This window comes from Oratosquilla oratoria, chromosome 40, assembly GCF_046742065.1.
Source record: "Oratosquilla oratoria isolate Oo_2021 chromosome 40, ASM4674206v1, whole genome shotgun sequence".
NCBI classification, from domain to species: Eukaryota; Metazoa; Arthropoda; class Malacostraca; order Stomatopoda; family Squillidae; genus Oratosquilla; species Oratosquilla oratoria.
This window is the reverse complement of record NC_134816.1, coordinates 22,183,860-22,199,658: the sequence shown is the minus strand read 5'-3', so window position 1 is coordinate 22,199,658 and position 15,799 is coordinate 22,183,860. Positions and strand designations below refer to the sequence as shown.

At 39.2% G+C, this 15,799-nt stretch overlaps 1 protein-coding gene across 1 annotated transcript in view; it reads right to left on the bottom strand.

The window, feature by feature from the left end:
• LOC143020501 (uncharacterized) overlaps positions 1 to 13,410 on the bottom strand; it is a 58,872-nt gene extending 45,462 nt beyond the window's left edge. Inside the window, exons 1-6 of the mRNA XM_076176928.1 lie at positions 13,211 to 13,410; positions 9,993 to 10,104; positions 7,002 to 7,417; positions 5,099 to 5,367; positions 4,395 to 4,508; positions 1,154 to 1,278 (exon numbers count right to left, since the gene is read on the bottom strand). Coding sequence (XP_076033043.1) covers positions 1,154 to 1,278; positions 4,395 to 4,508; positions 5,099 to 5,367; positions 7,002 to 7,417; positions 9,993 to 10,104; positions 13,211 to 13,245 — 1,071 coding nt within the window. The 5' untranslated portion in view covers positions 13,246 to 13,410. The remainder of the gene's footprint in view (positions 1 to 1,153; positions 1,279 to 4,394; positions 4,509 to 5,098; positions 5,368 to 7,001; positions 7,418 to 9,992; positions 10,105 to 13,210) is intronic.
• Between the last annotated feature and the right edge of the window lie 2,389 nt (positions 13,411 to 15,799).

Genomic DNA, 15,799 nt, shown 5'->3' with positions numbered 1-15,799 from the left:
GTAGGCGACGGACGGCCTCCTGGAAGAGGAGGACGAAGTGGAGGAGGAAGAGAAGGAGAAGGGAGAGGAGAAAGAGAAGGAGGAAGAAGAGGAGGAAGAGGAGGAGGAAAAGGAGGAGAAAGAGGATGAGGAAGAGGATGAGGAAGAGGAAGGCACGGTCAACATCTACCTGTAGGCGACGGATGGCCTCCTGGAAGAGGAGGAAGAGGAAGAAGAGGAGGAGGAAGAGGAGGAGGAATAAGAGAAGGAAGAGGAGGAGGAGGAAGAGGAGGAAGAGGACGAGGAGGAGGAAGAAGAGGAAGGCCGGGTCTACACCTACCTGTAGGCGACGGACGGCTTCCTGGAAGAGGAGGACGAGGTGGAGGAGGAAGAGAAGGAAAAGGAAGAGGAGGAAGACGAGGAGGAAGACGAGGAGGAAGAGGAGGAGGAATAAGAGAAGGAAGAGGAGGAGGAGGAAGAGGAGGAAGAAGAGAAAGGCAGGGTCCACACCTACCTGTAGGCGACGGACGGCCTCCTGGAAGAGGAGGACGAAGTGGAGGAGGAAGAGAAGGAGAAGGAAGAGGAGGAAGACGAGGAGGAAGAAGAAGAGGAAGAAGAGAAGGAAGAGGAGGAGGAATAAGAGAAGGAAGAGGAGGAGGAGGAGGAAGAGGAGGAAGAGGAGGAGGAAAGCCCGGTCAACACTTACCTGTAGGCAACGGATGGCCTCCTGGAAGAGGAGGAAAAAGAGGAGGAAGAAGAGGAGGAGGAGGAGGAAGAAAAAGAGGAAGAGGAAGCGGAGGAGGAGAAAGAGGAAGGCAGGGTCTACACCTACCTGTAGGCGACGGACGGCCTCCTGGAAGAGGAGGAGGAAGTGGAGGAGGAAGAGAAGGAGAAAGAAGAGGAGGAAGACGAGGAGGAAGAAGGAGAGGAAGAAGAGAAGGAAGAGGAGGAGGAATAAGAGAAGGAAGAGGAGGAGGAGGAAGAGGAGGAAGAGGAGGAGGAAGAAGAGGAAGGCCGGGTCTACACCTACCTGTAGGCGACGGACGGCCTCCTGGAAGAGGAGGACGAGGTGGAGGAGGAAGAGAAGGAGAAGGAAGAGGAGGAAGACGAGGAGGAAGACGAGGAGGAAGAGGAAGAGGAGGAGGAAGAAGAGGAAGGCCGGGTCTACACCTACCTGTAGGCGACGAACGGCCTCCTGGAAGAGGAGGACGAAGGGAGAATAGTGTGACCTGAGGAAGACCAAGATTCGGGCAACTACTGGAGAAGCGACCAGACGCAACACCATTGACAGCGCCTTACCTGTTGGGGGTTGAAGACGAAGAAGAAGTAAGAAGAAGCAAGAAGGATGAAGGAGAAGGAAGATGAAAAAAGTGAAGAAGGATGAAGAATAACCAAGATAAAGAAGCAAGAGAAAGGAAGAAGGAGGAAGAGGAGGAGGAGAAGAGGAAGAAGAAGAAGAAGAAGAAGAAGATTGAGCAACAAATAAGAGGCACAAAAAAAAGGGAAGATGAAAAAAAAAGATAAAGAAGAAACAGGAATGAACCAAAAGAAGTAAAGAGAAAAAAGAAAAGAAAGAAAAAAAGAGTCATAAATACTGCGAGTAAATTTTATTCTTATCATCAAACTAGCTCTGAGAGAATGCAGTGTTAGATATTACTGTGCATATCCATGTACACATGAACACATACACATACACACACACACACTCATATATATACACACACACACACGACCATGGTGAATCACACACACACACACGACCATGGTGAATCACACACACACACACACACACACACACGACCATGGTGAATCACATACACACACACACACACACACAAGACAATGGTGAACCACACACACACACAAACACACACAAGACAATGATGGACCACACACACACAAACACACACACACACACACAATGATGAATCACACACACACACACACTGCTTTAGAGAGGAATGATCCCTAAATCTATGGCCGTGACTCTAAAGTCTCGTAAAAGTATTATGAAGTACCGCAGAGTAGTATGGAAGAGAAGAAAATAAAGAAAGAATTAAATAAATAAGTAAACAAATAATAAGTAACTGAGTTTTTTGAAAGAGGACGGCGACTCAATAAACAAATAAATAAATATATAGACATGAATAAATGAATAAACAAATAAATATATGAATAAATATATAAATATAAAATATCTAAGGTTACCGCACGTTTGATTAATTGATGCGGTTTCACGCTGCGAACTCCCCCTTATCAGGAAGCTAGGACGATGCCCCTTACAGAGGACTTTGTAACATGGAATTTAATGAACCATGCCCTTGGTCCAACTCGCTCGCGGCGGAGATCGAACCGCCGTTACCTCGACCTCCGCCGCATGTGGTGACGCTCTAATCCTCTCGGCCAGGGAGAACATAAGAAATAAAGGAGACTGCAAAAGACCATAAGGCCTACACTAGGCAGCTCCGTATCCATCACCACCTGTCGTCCCCATCCATAAAGTTGTCTAATCGTTTTTTAAAACAACTGATAGTTTCAGCGCTTACTACGTGGTTACTAGGTTTATTCCATTCATCGACCACCCTATTTGTAAACCAATTCTTGCCTATTTCCTTCTTAAATCTAAATTTGTCCAGTTTATACCCATTACTGCGAGTCCTGCCCTGTTGTTTTATTATGATGACCTTGTTTGCATCACCCTTGTTATAGCCTTTGATCCACTTGAACACTTCTATTAGATCACCCCGCACTCTGCGTCTTACCAGAGAGTGTAAGTTTAGGTGCCTAAGCCTCTCTTCGTAAGGCAAATTTCCGAGTCCTTGTATCATTTTGGTCATTCTTCTCTGTACTGATTCTAGTGAATTTATGTCCATTCTGTAGGACGGAGACCAAAACTGTACCGCATAGTCAAGGATGGGTCTAACTATCGCTAGATAGAGTTTAATAATTACCTCTGCACTTCTATTCGTTACCGTCCTAGCAATGAAGCCTAATGCTCTGTTTGCTTTATTTCTGGCGCTAATGCACTGCTTCCTGGTTTTAAGGTCCGGACTCACCAGAACTCCCAAGTCCCTCTCGCACTCAGATTTTTCTAAAAACGTGTCATCTAAGTTGTATCTATTTTCGGGGTTGTGTAGCCCTACGTTTAACACGCTACACTTAGAGATATTGAAGTTCATTTACCATTTCACCGACCATGTTAACAGTTTATTAAGATCATCCTGCAGAATCTGGGCGTCTTCTCCTGACCTAATTAGGCGTCCTATTTTAGTGTCGTCCGCAAACTTACTAACATCACTATTTAACCCATCGTCTAAGTCGTTTATATACATAATGAACAATAAGGGACCCAAAACCGAGCCCTGGGGGACCCCGCTAGTAACATTGCCCCACCTAGATTTTATTCCATTTATGGTGACCCGCTGTTTTCTGTTACTAATCCAAGCTCTAATCCATTCTAACACTTTTCCTCCTATGCCATGGGCTTTGATTTTATTTAGTAGTCTCTGGTGTGGCACTTTGTCTAACGCTTTGCTAAAGTCAAGGTAAATAACATCGTAATTTTCATTGTTGTCTGAGGCCTTTATATACCTTAGTGTAAAAGGATAGAAGATTAGTCACGCGTGACTTACCTTTGGAGAAACCATGCTGTGAATCACGAATTAAATTATGCCCTTCAATGTGTTCTCTGTGTCTATTTACTATTATTGATTCAGGCATTTTTCCTATAACCGATGTCAAACTGATTGGCCTGTAGTTGCATATGGTCGATCTATCTCCCTTCTTAAAAACAGGAACAACGTTTGCCTGCCTCCAAGCAGTTGGAACAGAACCAGTGTCTACCGATTTATTGAATATTTCAGTTAACTGGTCGCAGATTTCAAATTTACACTCTTTAAGCATTCTTGGAAAAATTTCGTCCGGACCCGGAGATTTTGTAGCTTTAAGTCTGTCAATCTGCTTGATAACTTCTTCTTTACTAATGCTGATATTAGTTAGGCTATTTTCTTCATCCCCTCTGAAAATCGGATCGCAGTCAGGTACTTTGACACTGCATATACAGAAGTATTTTCCGTATTAGGTAGAGTCAGGTCGAAAATATATTCGAGGTTTCGAGAAGAAAGCAAAAACGTTTTTGGGCACATTATAACACATCACCACATTCGTCAATACACATCAACTTCTATCACACCACCAGAACCAAGGGCACACTGGTATACATCACCACGCCAACACATCAACTCAAACTCATCAATTCTCTATTCCGGTAGCGTGGATTTACCGAGTTATCCTATATATTCCATATGGTTTCGTTCAGTTGAGGAGGAGGACACCCCCCCCCCTACCCAGCGAAAGGGTCAGACTTGCTAAATTCTGGAAAGAAAGGCGCCCTCCAGAGGCACAATGAGACTTACTTCGCTTCTTCCAGCGTCTGACTTCGTGAAGAAGACCCTCTTCCAGGGGAGAGGTGGAGTCTCCCAGCTGGAAACTCTGCGTGTGCAGTTGGTCCATCCAGCAGAGTACCAGCTCTGGAAAGAGACGAAGAATGAATTATAATAAATATTACCTCAAGTTTAAACAGAAACCCACAGCTCCGTGATAGCTGGAGGCCATCTTTAGGTCTTATAATAAATCTTTTTTGGGAAAAAAATTAATGTTTTCTGTATTGTGTTGGTGTAGGTCTTTTCTCTATGTCCCCAGTGGAAGCTAAGGGGACATGCATCAGGTTCATATTATGTCAGTGGTACACATGTAAATTAAGTTTGAAATTATCAGGAGGAACCATATTCATGGGATATGTAATATGCATAAAACAATACTTGAAACTTATTAAAGAAGGTATAAGTGTGAAATATGCAAACAAAAGCATACAAGTATTAAAAAAATGACAGGAAAGCAGTAGTCTTATGTGATAAGATATATCGTGGACAAAGAAGACTAGGTTTGTTACAAAGTTAAAAACAAGGCCAGCTTTAGGGACAAGTACATGGGTGATAACAATTAGGATACCCACTAGTGACTAGACCAAACACAGCATGAAAGAATGTGACTATAAAATAGCTAAAACTTAATGGATAGGGATGACTTTAGAAACCATTCCCGGACATATACGCCTCACCCTCGATCCTGTTGACGAGATCGACATCCTGGACAAGTCCTTTGGTGTCCTTGTCATCAAGGGCGAGCGTCTCCTTCGGCAGGAAGAGGGCCGGGTTCCCCGTGACTTCGCCAACGTGGTAGACGGCCTCGGCGCCCAGGGCGAAGAAGGTCCGTAGGATGTCGTTCCTCAGGGTGAGGTGTTGCGGCTCGCGCTGCAGGAAGGTCTGGTAGGGACCTTCCAGGAAGGACTGAAGGGCCTCGGGGCGACCCGTCTCAAGAGTGCCGTACCTACGAGTTGGGGAGACAAGTTTGGGGATCATCATTTATTATTATTATTATCATTATTATAATTTTTTATTATTATCATTTATTATTATTGTTATTATATTATTAACAATTATTATTATCATTACTATTAGTTATTATTATTATCAATATTATTATTAATTATTATTATCATTATTAGTATTATCATTATTACTATTATCATCACTTCTTTTGTTATCGTCCATTACGGGGTCGGACAGTATAGTTTTTATATTTCATTTACTTATTCACCTATTTACCCGTTTATTGATTGATTGATTTGGCAAAATAGCAAAAACAATACTGAACAAAGATGTCTAAATCACATATCAAAGTCAGGCACCTACTGTGGGCTACTACGAATTGACAAAATTTTTCATTGGGGCGACTTTTAACTGGCTATGGTTAGAATTGATACATATATGTATATATATATATATATATATATGTATATATAAGATTGAAGGTGAAAGAAGTTGACGAGGAAAAATGGGGGAATTTTACGGCTTAACGTTTCGACCCGTTAAGGCGTAAAATTCCCCCATTTTTCCTCGTCAACTTCTTTCACCTTCAATCTTATTTGTCATAATATAGTCAATATATATATATATATGTATATATGTATATATATATATATGTATTTGGGCGTCTTTTAACTGCGTATGGGTAGGTGCCTAACGACTATTTATGAGCATAATGTCCAAAAATCTATGTGGTCGTCTTTAAACTGCTTATGAACAACTGCCTAATAGTGACAGCACAAGTGAAAAGATGTTACGTCTATGTTTTTAATAAAGAATTGTTTAGAAAATGTATTTCCTAACTGTGTCTCTAGTATATGGGTTCCACGGTTAACACTGGTCTTTGATGGCGCAGAAGTACAAAACAGACACAACCTAACCAAAGAATAACGCAACTCGTACACCAGCGCGACCAGTTGCACGAAACCAGTTGCTTACGACGCCACAACCAGTTGCTTACGACGTTCCAACCAGTTGCAATGCGACTGACACATTTTTTTTTAAGAACCACTCTTATCGAGGCGACTGAAACTGCGTTTGCCTCGACGTGATGGGTTCTAAAGAAACTAATGTGTCAGTCGTAATGCAACTGGTTGCGAGGTCGTAAGCAACTGGTTTCATGCAACTGGTTGCCGCGTCGTAAGAAACTGGTTTCCTGCAACCGGTTGCGTTGGTGAACGAGGTGATTAACTTCACCCCATACTATACGACACTTCATGGAAGACTGCGTTTTACACAACCATGCACGCTAACAATACATTATGTACTCTGTTCGAGAATAGCTGAAGTCCAGGAGCCATATTTTAGTTGAAAGTAAACGCTGGACTCGTCGTTAAAAGAGTTTATTCCGACGTTTCGAACCTTGTCCAGAGTTCGTCCAGACGGGTTTCGAAACGTCGGAATAAACTCTTTTCTTCGACGAGTCCAGCGTTTACTTTCAACTAAAATATGTACTCTGTAAGGGATATGTGGGAAAATCCCATTGTAGTCATGACGGTCCTCAAGGAGACGTGACTGCTCGGCCAGACACTCCAGGGAACGAGAAGAAGAAGAACAGAGAAAATCAACTTAACACGGAAATGCATCAGACTGTACATGACATATCGATCGAAGTTCTCCATGGTCAGCCTGAGGCCTCCGAGGTTTCTGCTCTTCTCACTGCAGCAGTCATTGTCGTTCTCGCTGCTGTTGTCCCCGTGGATCCTGAGGAAGAACCAAACAGACCCGAAACGTTGACTCGTCGGGAACATGTAGCTGACAGTCAGGCGTCTCTCGGGCGGTTTGTCAGCTGCCGACGGAGAAGGTCCTCCGTCAGCTGGGGAACCGGGGGAGTTCGGGGATTGATCTGGAGGGATGACGGAGGTGGAGGAGGGCTGGGAGAAGAGGAGGTAGCAACAAAGGAGGCGGCGTTTGGTGTTGCGGAGGAAACCCCGAATGAGGTCCTGATGATGTTTCGTCCATCGAAGTTCCGACTTGTACGGAAGGATTGTCAGCGTCTGGACGAGTTCCAGCTGAAGAGGGAAAGGAGAGAAAGAATAAGAGAATGTGGAACGTGGAAAAGTATTAGAACATAAGGATGGGGGGAGAGTGCATGAGGCAATTAGGCCTATACTAGACAATTGCAATCCCGTTATCACTTATTATTCTTATCCATAAAGTTATCTCATCTTCTCTTAGAATAACCTATTGTTTCAGCGCTCGATACATGGTTGCTAAGTCTATTCTATTCAAAGGGCAAGTTGGTTAAAAAAATAAAATAAAAATAAGATATGATAACAATGTAGGAGAGAAGCCAAACGCAGAGTATGGGATCCAATATATTTAACGTTTCGCCCAGGAGAGCTTCTTCAGAAATAACACAGTGGACAAACATCTGACTCCTCCTTATATAACCAGAGCTTGCGGGGAGAAACAGACATAAAAATGTTGTAAACACAATTTGCGTAAATTGCTTGTTATTTGGTTATCAAAATTGATAATGGTTTATTCATTGCAAAAAAATCTACTGTTGTGAAATAAGAGCAGGGAAAATGTTCGTCAAGCAGGTATTTACCGTGTGCCATGTTTAGGTTGTGAAAAGGTCTACATTGGTGAAAGTTTCCGTGGTATTGTTAAAAGAGTATTGGAACATAAATATGATATGAAAACTTACAATATGGATAATGACATTGTTAGACATAGATTCGATACAGGCCACAATGCTGACTGGAATAATTCTAAGATTATAAAATATGAAAACCATACTATGAAACGAAGATGTTTTGAATCTGCGTTTATATCCCACATTGAAAATATAAATCAGAACAGTGGATTTTTTGCAATAAATAAACCATTAGCAATTTTAATAACCAAGTAACAAGCAATTTACGAAAATTGTGTTTGCACCATTTTTATGTTTGTTTCTCCCCGCAAGCTCGGGCTATATAAGGAGATTGATGTTTCTCAACTGTGTTATTCCTGAAGAAGCCCTGCTGGGCGAAGCGTTAAATATATTGGATCCCATACTCTGCGTTTGCCCTCTCTCCTACAGTGCTGTTGCAGTCGTTGCTGCTTTTACTTATGATAACAATAATAATAATAATGATAATAATAATAATAATAATAATAATAATAATAATATTGATAATAATGATAATAACTATAATAATAATAATAATAATAATAATAACAATAATAATATTAATAATGATAACAATAAAATAATAATAATGAATAGATATAACAAATGAATAAATAACATCTGAGAATTAAATGAGTCATCTGACGTAACAAATACGTCACAGCGATGACGTAAAACACAACAAAAACGTTTTATCACGTGACAAAATGTCTTATTTCGCCATGTACCACAGTTACTTTACACTAAAACCAGTATCAATTGCAGATTAACTTTCTTAGAGAATAAAAAATTAGTTAACTTGGAAACAGAAATTTCCATTTCAGAAGGAAGCCGTACACAGTAATGAATAAATAAATAAACAAACGTAATTAACTGAATAAGTAAATATTTACTTCGATAAATTGATCAAATAATGATTCAAAAGATAAATGAAACAAGCAAACAAAAATAAATAAACAAATTGTAAATAAACGAATAAAATAAATAAATAAAAATAATAACAAATAGATATTAATAAATGATAAATTGATAACAATTGATAAATTAAATTAATAGTAAACTTATAACAAAAACAATTACCAAATAAACATAGCAAAGTAGTAAATACCCAAATATCTAAATAATTGACTTAAAACATTAATGAAAAACAAACAAATCAATGAGCGGTACCTAAGAGCCAACTAGCTGGAGAAGCATCTGCCACACTCCCTTGCAGCTGTTTAGCAGCTGCAACAACCTACCATCTGTTTACCAGCTGCAAGAACCTGCCAGATGTTTACCAGCTGCAAGAACCTACCAGCTGTAATAACCTACCAGCTGTTTACCAGCTGCAAGAATCTACTAGCTGTTTACCAGCCGCAAGAACCTACTAGCTGTTTACCAGCTGCAAAAACCTACCAGCTGTTTACCAGCTGCAAAAACCTACCAGCTGTTTACCAGCAGCAAGAACCTACCAGCTGTTTACCAGTAGCAAAAACCTACCAGCTGTTTACCAGCCGCAAGAACCTACCAGCTGTTTACAAGCTGCAAGAACCTACCAGCTGTTTACCAGCCGCAAGAACCTACCAGCTGTTTACCAGCTGCAAGAACCAACCAGCTGTTTACCAGTCGCAAGAATCTACCAACTGTTTACCAGTCGCAAGAATCTACCAACTGTTTACCAGCTGCAAGAACCTACCAGCTGTTTACCAGCTGCAATAACCCGCAAGAACCCACCAGCTGTTTACCAGCTGCAAGAACCTACCAGTTGTTCACCAGCTGCAAGAACCTACCAGCTGTTTGCCAGCTGCAAGAACCTACCAGCTGTTTACCAGCTACAAGAACCTACCATCTGTTTACCAGCTGCAAAAACTACCAGCTGTTTACCAACTGCAAGAACCTACCAGCTGTTTATCATCTGCAAAAACCTACCATCTGTTCACCAGCTGCAAAAACCTACCAGCTGTTTACCAGCTGCAAAAACCTACCAGCTCTTCCACCTCCTGTTCCTCTAGAGCCTCCTGCATCTGCCTCTTTTGGTCGTCCTCCTCCTTGTTCTCCTCCTCTTCTCCTCCATCACCCCCAGGGACGTTGGCTGACCTACAAAACAGAAAGTGTGGACGATCAATTGTAAGAAGCTGGTAGAAAAGAAGGTAGAAAGTGGGGTAGAAGATGGGTGTTACATTATATGGGTTAGGTGTTTATGAAACATGCGTATATACGTACAACAATAAAGCCAGCGAGCGAGTGAGTTGCCTAAGTTCGCTTTCCGCGTTTACATATATATATATATATATATATATATATATATATTTTTTTTTTTTTTGCAGAAACCACCGGGAAATTGAAAAAACAGATACCGACCGTTTTCGTCAATTTAGACGAAAACGTTCGGTATCTGTTTTTTTCAATTTCCCGGAGGTTTCTGCAAAAATAATTTATCACGTGTGTTTTGTGATTTCTTTGCATATATATATATATTCATATATGTATACATATATATACATACACACATATATACATATATATACACATATATACATATGTATACATAAATATATATATATATATATATATATATGTATGTATGTATGTATGCACACACACACGGAACAAATTGAAAGAGGAAACAGTGAGTGCTAAAACTATATACGATTTTAAGAAAGATCTGGATGCGGAAAGATACAACTGCGGGTCACTACGAGCATAGCTCTCCTCCCGCAAAATACAACTAGGCAAATACACACACACACAAGCTGCCTCTGAAGGCAGAACTCCGAAGTGAAAATGTTGAGTATGAAGGGGGGGGAGGGGAGATGAAACTCAGGCTTATTGCAATTAACGTAGGCTTAAACCCATAAACCAGCTAATTAGCAGCAAGGTTTACATCCTAGTTAAGTTAACCCGCAAACTAGTTTAGTATTCAAAACATTGAGATGACTCCTGTGTTAGTATTAACTCTTTCTTGAGTGACCCATTTAATTGGGTTTTAGGGAGAGAGAGAGAGAGAGAGAGAGAGAGAGAGAGAGAGAGAGAGAGAGAGAGAGAGAGAGAGAGAGAGAGAGAGAGAGAGAGAGAGAGAGAGACAACCGGTGGCTAGTCGATAGCACTATAAGACAGAAACTATCACACACAAATAAAAAGTGAAAATAAAATATCACACAACAGTACAATAGTGAAAATATGTATTTCATTCTATCCAAAAAGCATCGCGTGAAGATCACGGAGCTTTTGTTAGAACGACCTTTCGCTTATTACAGCAGATAACTAACCATATCTACCTATTCGGGTTCATTCAATTTAACTTTGTGAGCTCGAATTTGTATGTTTTATTCTGAGCGCGTGTGCATTCATGCGGGCTTACATTTGTGCATATGTGATTCACCTTGGTCTTTGGATCACGTGTTGGACTCGTGATCGACAGCTATTTCCCTCCCGTAAGAGAGCTCAGAGCTCGTATGACCGATCTATGGGTAATGCTATGACCTTACACGTACACACACACCCAACTCCCCGCCCACGAGGGTTGGAGTAGCGACTCGAAGCGCAGCGATACTGTAATAATTTCAGCCCTGGGCAGGATTCGAACCAGGTACCGGTGTATGTGTGTATGCATGTGTTACAACTTTATTAAGTACATGATAAAGCTGTACTTAGTAAAGCTCTAGCAAACGAAACGGTGTTTATTTCGATAGATTTTTCGACAACTACCAATTTTATATAGATTCTATTCTGGCTGCCGCCTGGCGATGTTATCATACGAACAAATTATGTAGAGATAATACTGATGACACACTTTCGAAGAAGAATAAGCGAAAGTATAAAGATCTGTATATTTCGATCACTGTGATCCTCTTCAGCACATCTGCTGAAGAGGATCACAGTTAGCGATAAAAATATACAGATCTTTGTACTTTCGCTTATTCTTCTCCGAAAGTGGGTCATCAGTATTATTTTACAAATGTGCTACGACATAACTTTGTTGTTATGTAGAGATAATGTTTTATGAAGTGGTTTACTTGGCGTTGAACGACCGAACTCGTACTAAATTGCCCAAAATAGTTTCGCCATTTACACTAGAGTGTGGTCTAACTCCACTCTAATAACCTTATACTATAGGATAATGAAAACAAATTAGTAAATTTTTAGTTGTGCACACCTATGCGATTTTCTTGGCGGAAATTAATAACAAAAAAGTTGCTAAAACCTATTTACTAACGAACGAAGTCGCGGCGGGTGTAAAAGCCATGTTTGTTTTAATAGATGCCGACGTCGAAGAAATGAAAAAATGATAAATTAGTCTATTCTAACCTAACCTAACTAACCTACATAACCTAACCTATACTTTGTAATTCGGTACCACAAATTCTAAAGATAATCCTGGTCGTCGTCGTCGTTACGGATGTTGACGGCCTGATTAATTATTATTGTATATCGGGCAATTAACAGACAACAACAGAACCCCGTGTTCTCTCATAAAATCCAAGGAAGCCCTATTATCTTTGTAAAAGCGCTTATTAACGTCACCTGGAGTTGGAGAACACAGGGTCCACAATGTGAAAGCTATCGTCTGATAGTGACTGGACTAGCATGGCGTCCAGACTGCATCGTAGCGGCTTCGTTCGTTAGTATATTTGTCTGTAGCAAGGTTTTTTGTTTTTTATTTCCGCCAAGAAAATCGCTTATTACGTTCATGTATTATTATTTACAAAATTAACACTTAATTTTCTAATGCTATATCGCGTAGGTGTGCACAACTAAAATAATACCGTATAATTATATATTATTAATGACTCGTACTTAAACTAAATGCACATCAGGCGACCTGATCCACGATGGCGAGGCGGGCCAACTAAATCAGAGGGTTAAGTTGATACCAACTTTTTAATTTCCATTATCTACGTTCAGCCTTAATACTAATGGTGAATTTTATAGTGATTTCATAGCATAAATCCTTCAAATGAATCTTGGGTTCTATTCCATATTTTTCACTTCTTTCTATTTTGCATCTGAAAGATAATTTTTTTCTATGGCAATATTAGGTTAGGTTAGGAGCTATTGGACTACGTAAGTTTCATGTTAAATATCCGTGTTTGAGTGATTATGTAATTTGGCCTACATTTATTGTGATTTCGGATCATGAATCCTGGTGAGTGCGTAATCCACAAAATTATCTGTAAATGATCTTCACAATCGAAATTCTTACCCGTATGCATCCTGATTATATCTTTCTTCCTCCATAACGATGTCTCATCTTATCATTCGCCCCGTGAGTTTCCGATTTAGATCAGGAACCATGAAGTAGAAACTGTCTGTTGCAAAGACGAACTGACACCTGAAATTCAAGAAACATTTCGCATTTCTTGTGTTTTATTCTCTCAAACGTCAACGTCGATTCACCGCGTCTACCTGACTATGCCCTGTTTGTTTACATCGGCGAGCGCGCCAACGGGACGCGCAGGACAACCAGTGGATTTGCGCAGCATATGTTTATCTATCTATTTATCCATTAATGTCATTAGAGATATTGATTTTTATATTAATTGAATGCATAAGATATACCTAAATTAATAACCTGTAAATCAACACCATACGCATTACCTAAAAGGTTAAAATATTAGGAAATGCACACTGGCGTTTTCATCACCCGAGCGGCCTTAACAACCGTTACTATGGTTACAGCGTCCGTGGCAACGGTCTGTTTGCCTGATGTAGGATGCATTTGTAAACGCCGTGCTGTAACGTTTGGATGAAAACGTGCACATGCATACTCAAATGTGCCTAGGCATATAATCAGTTATATTATGGACTCGAGTGTACATGTGTGTGATGTGATAAAACAGTAATGATCAGGGGCAGATGTTTGATCAAATTTAAAGACATAGATAGGAAGACAGGCAGATAGATAAAGAAAGAAAGACAGGAAGGGACAACGATAGAAACGAGGAAAGAAAGAAAAAGAAAGAGAGAAATAAGAGGAAAAAATACAGATAGATAGACAGACAGAAAGAGGGAGAGGAGGGAAAGACAGAGAGAGAAAAAGAGAGAGCGAGAGAGAGAGAGAGAGAGAGAGAGATAGAGGGAGAGAGAAAGAGAGAGAGAGAGAGAGAGAGAGCTGTCAACCGGCGACACCTCCCTACTACTATAAGACAGAAACCATCACACACAAATAAACAGTGAAAATAAAATATCCCACAACAATACAGCAGTAAAAAGAAACCACCCTACAGTAATGCAACAGTTAAAATAAAATATCCTTTATGAATGCAGCAATGAAAATAAACTGTCCTATATGAATACAACAATGAAAATAAACTATCCCACACCAACACAGCAGTAAAAGTAAACTTTCCCACACGAATACAACAGTGAGAATAGCTTATTCAATGTGAAAATACCCCAACACATAAAAGCAAAAACAATAGCTGTAATGATTATAATTTATTTTATATTGTTTTTGTTTTGTTATCATTTGTCTGTCTGATTTTCATTTATTATTAGTTATATGTTAATTCATTATTATTTACTATTTACCTGTTTGTTTATTATTTAACTATACCTATGCATTTATTTATGTATTTTATTTGTTATTTACATTATTATAGTTTTTATTTGTTATTTTATTATTATTATGATTTTTTTCGCATCCGACCTAGATATGGACCAAAAGGTCTCCTGTCGGCATGCTCCGCCTTTGTAATCCTTTGTAATGACTGAATACAAAGATCCGGGGGTTGATTAGCACCACGGGCAAAGGTGGTCGACGATATCAAGAGGACGAGGGCGGAAGTCTAAGTTCTTAGCTTCCGTCTTCGAGAGTCTTCTGGAAGGAACCTCAGCGGCTTGATAGTCATGACAATGCGTCCCACGGGAGGTCAAACCATTGATAAGGAGAAAGATAATATTTCGTCATCTGGACAGATACCTTATCTTCGTTTGATTTTCACACGATTGACAAACATCTTATCGTCAGGGGGAGTCTTATACTGTTTTATTTTGTTTTTCTTAGTTTTATTTAATTGTTTTTTTTTTTTACTTTATTTTATTTGTTTATTCATTTATGTTCTATTTCATCTTATTTTATTTTGTTTTATCTAATCTAATTTAATTTGGTTCTATTTTGTTTTCTTAGTTTTATTTAATTATTTTTTTTACTTTATTTTATTTGTTTATTCATTTATGTTCTATTTCATCTTATTTGGTTTTGTTTTATCTAATTTAATTTAATTTGATTTGATTTTATCTTATTTTATTTATCTATTTATTTATTTATTTATTTTGTGTATTTTTCCATTTTATTTTATTTTGTATTATTTTTTCTATTTTTCTATCCTACTTTATTTGATTTTATATGTATTTCATTATATTTTATTCTATTTTCATTCAATTATTTATCTATTTATTTCTATCCTATTTCATTTGATCAAAACAATTCAAGAGTACCACAAAGCTTACGTCTTGGGCTTATCATACTTTCGTATAATCGAAGAGATTAATTGACAAAATGAAAATCTTGGTCATCTAATCATACTGACGACATCCAATCGTTTTTATGCTTTGAGATCGCATCAACATATCTATTTATATTCAACAAAAACCCACTGTGTTGGATAAGAAGAAATGAAATAAAATGAATTCCATATATTTCGATCACGGACTGTGATCCTCTTCAGTGATCGAAATATATGGAATTAATTTTATTTCATTTCTTCTTATCCAACACAGTGGGTTTTTGTTGAATATCTATTTATGTACAAGATAGCCTTTACGCTATCAAGGCGTATCATACAACGAG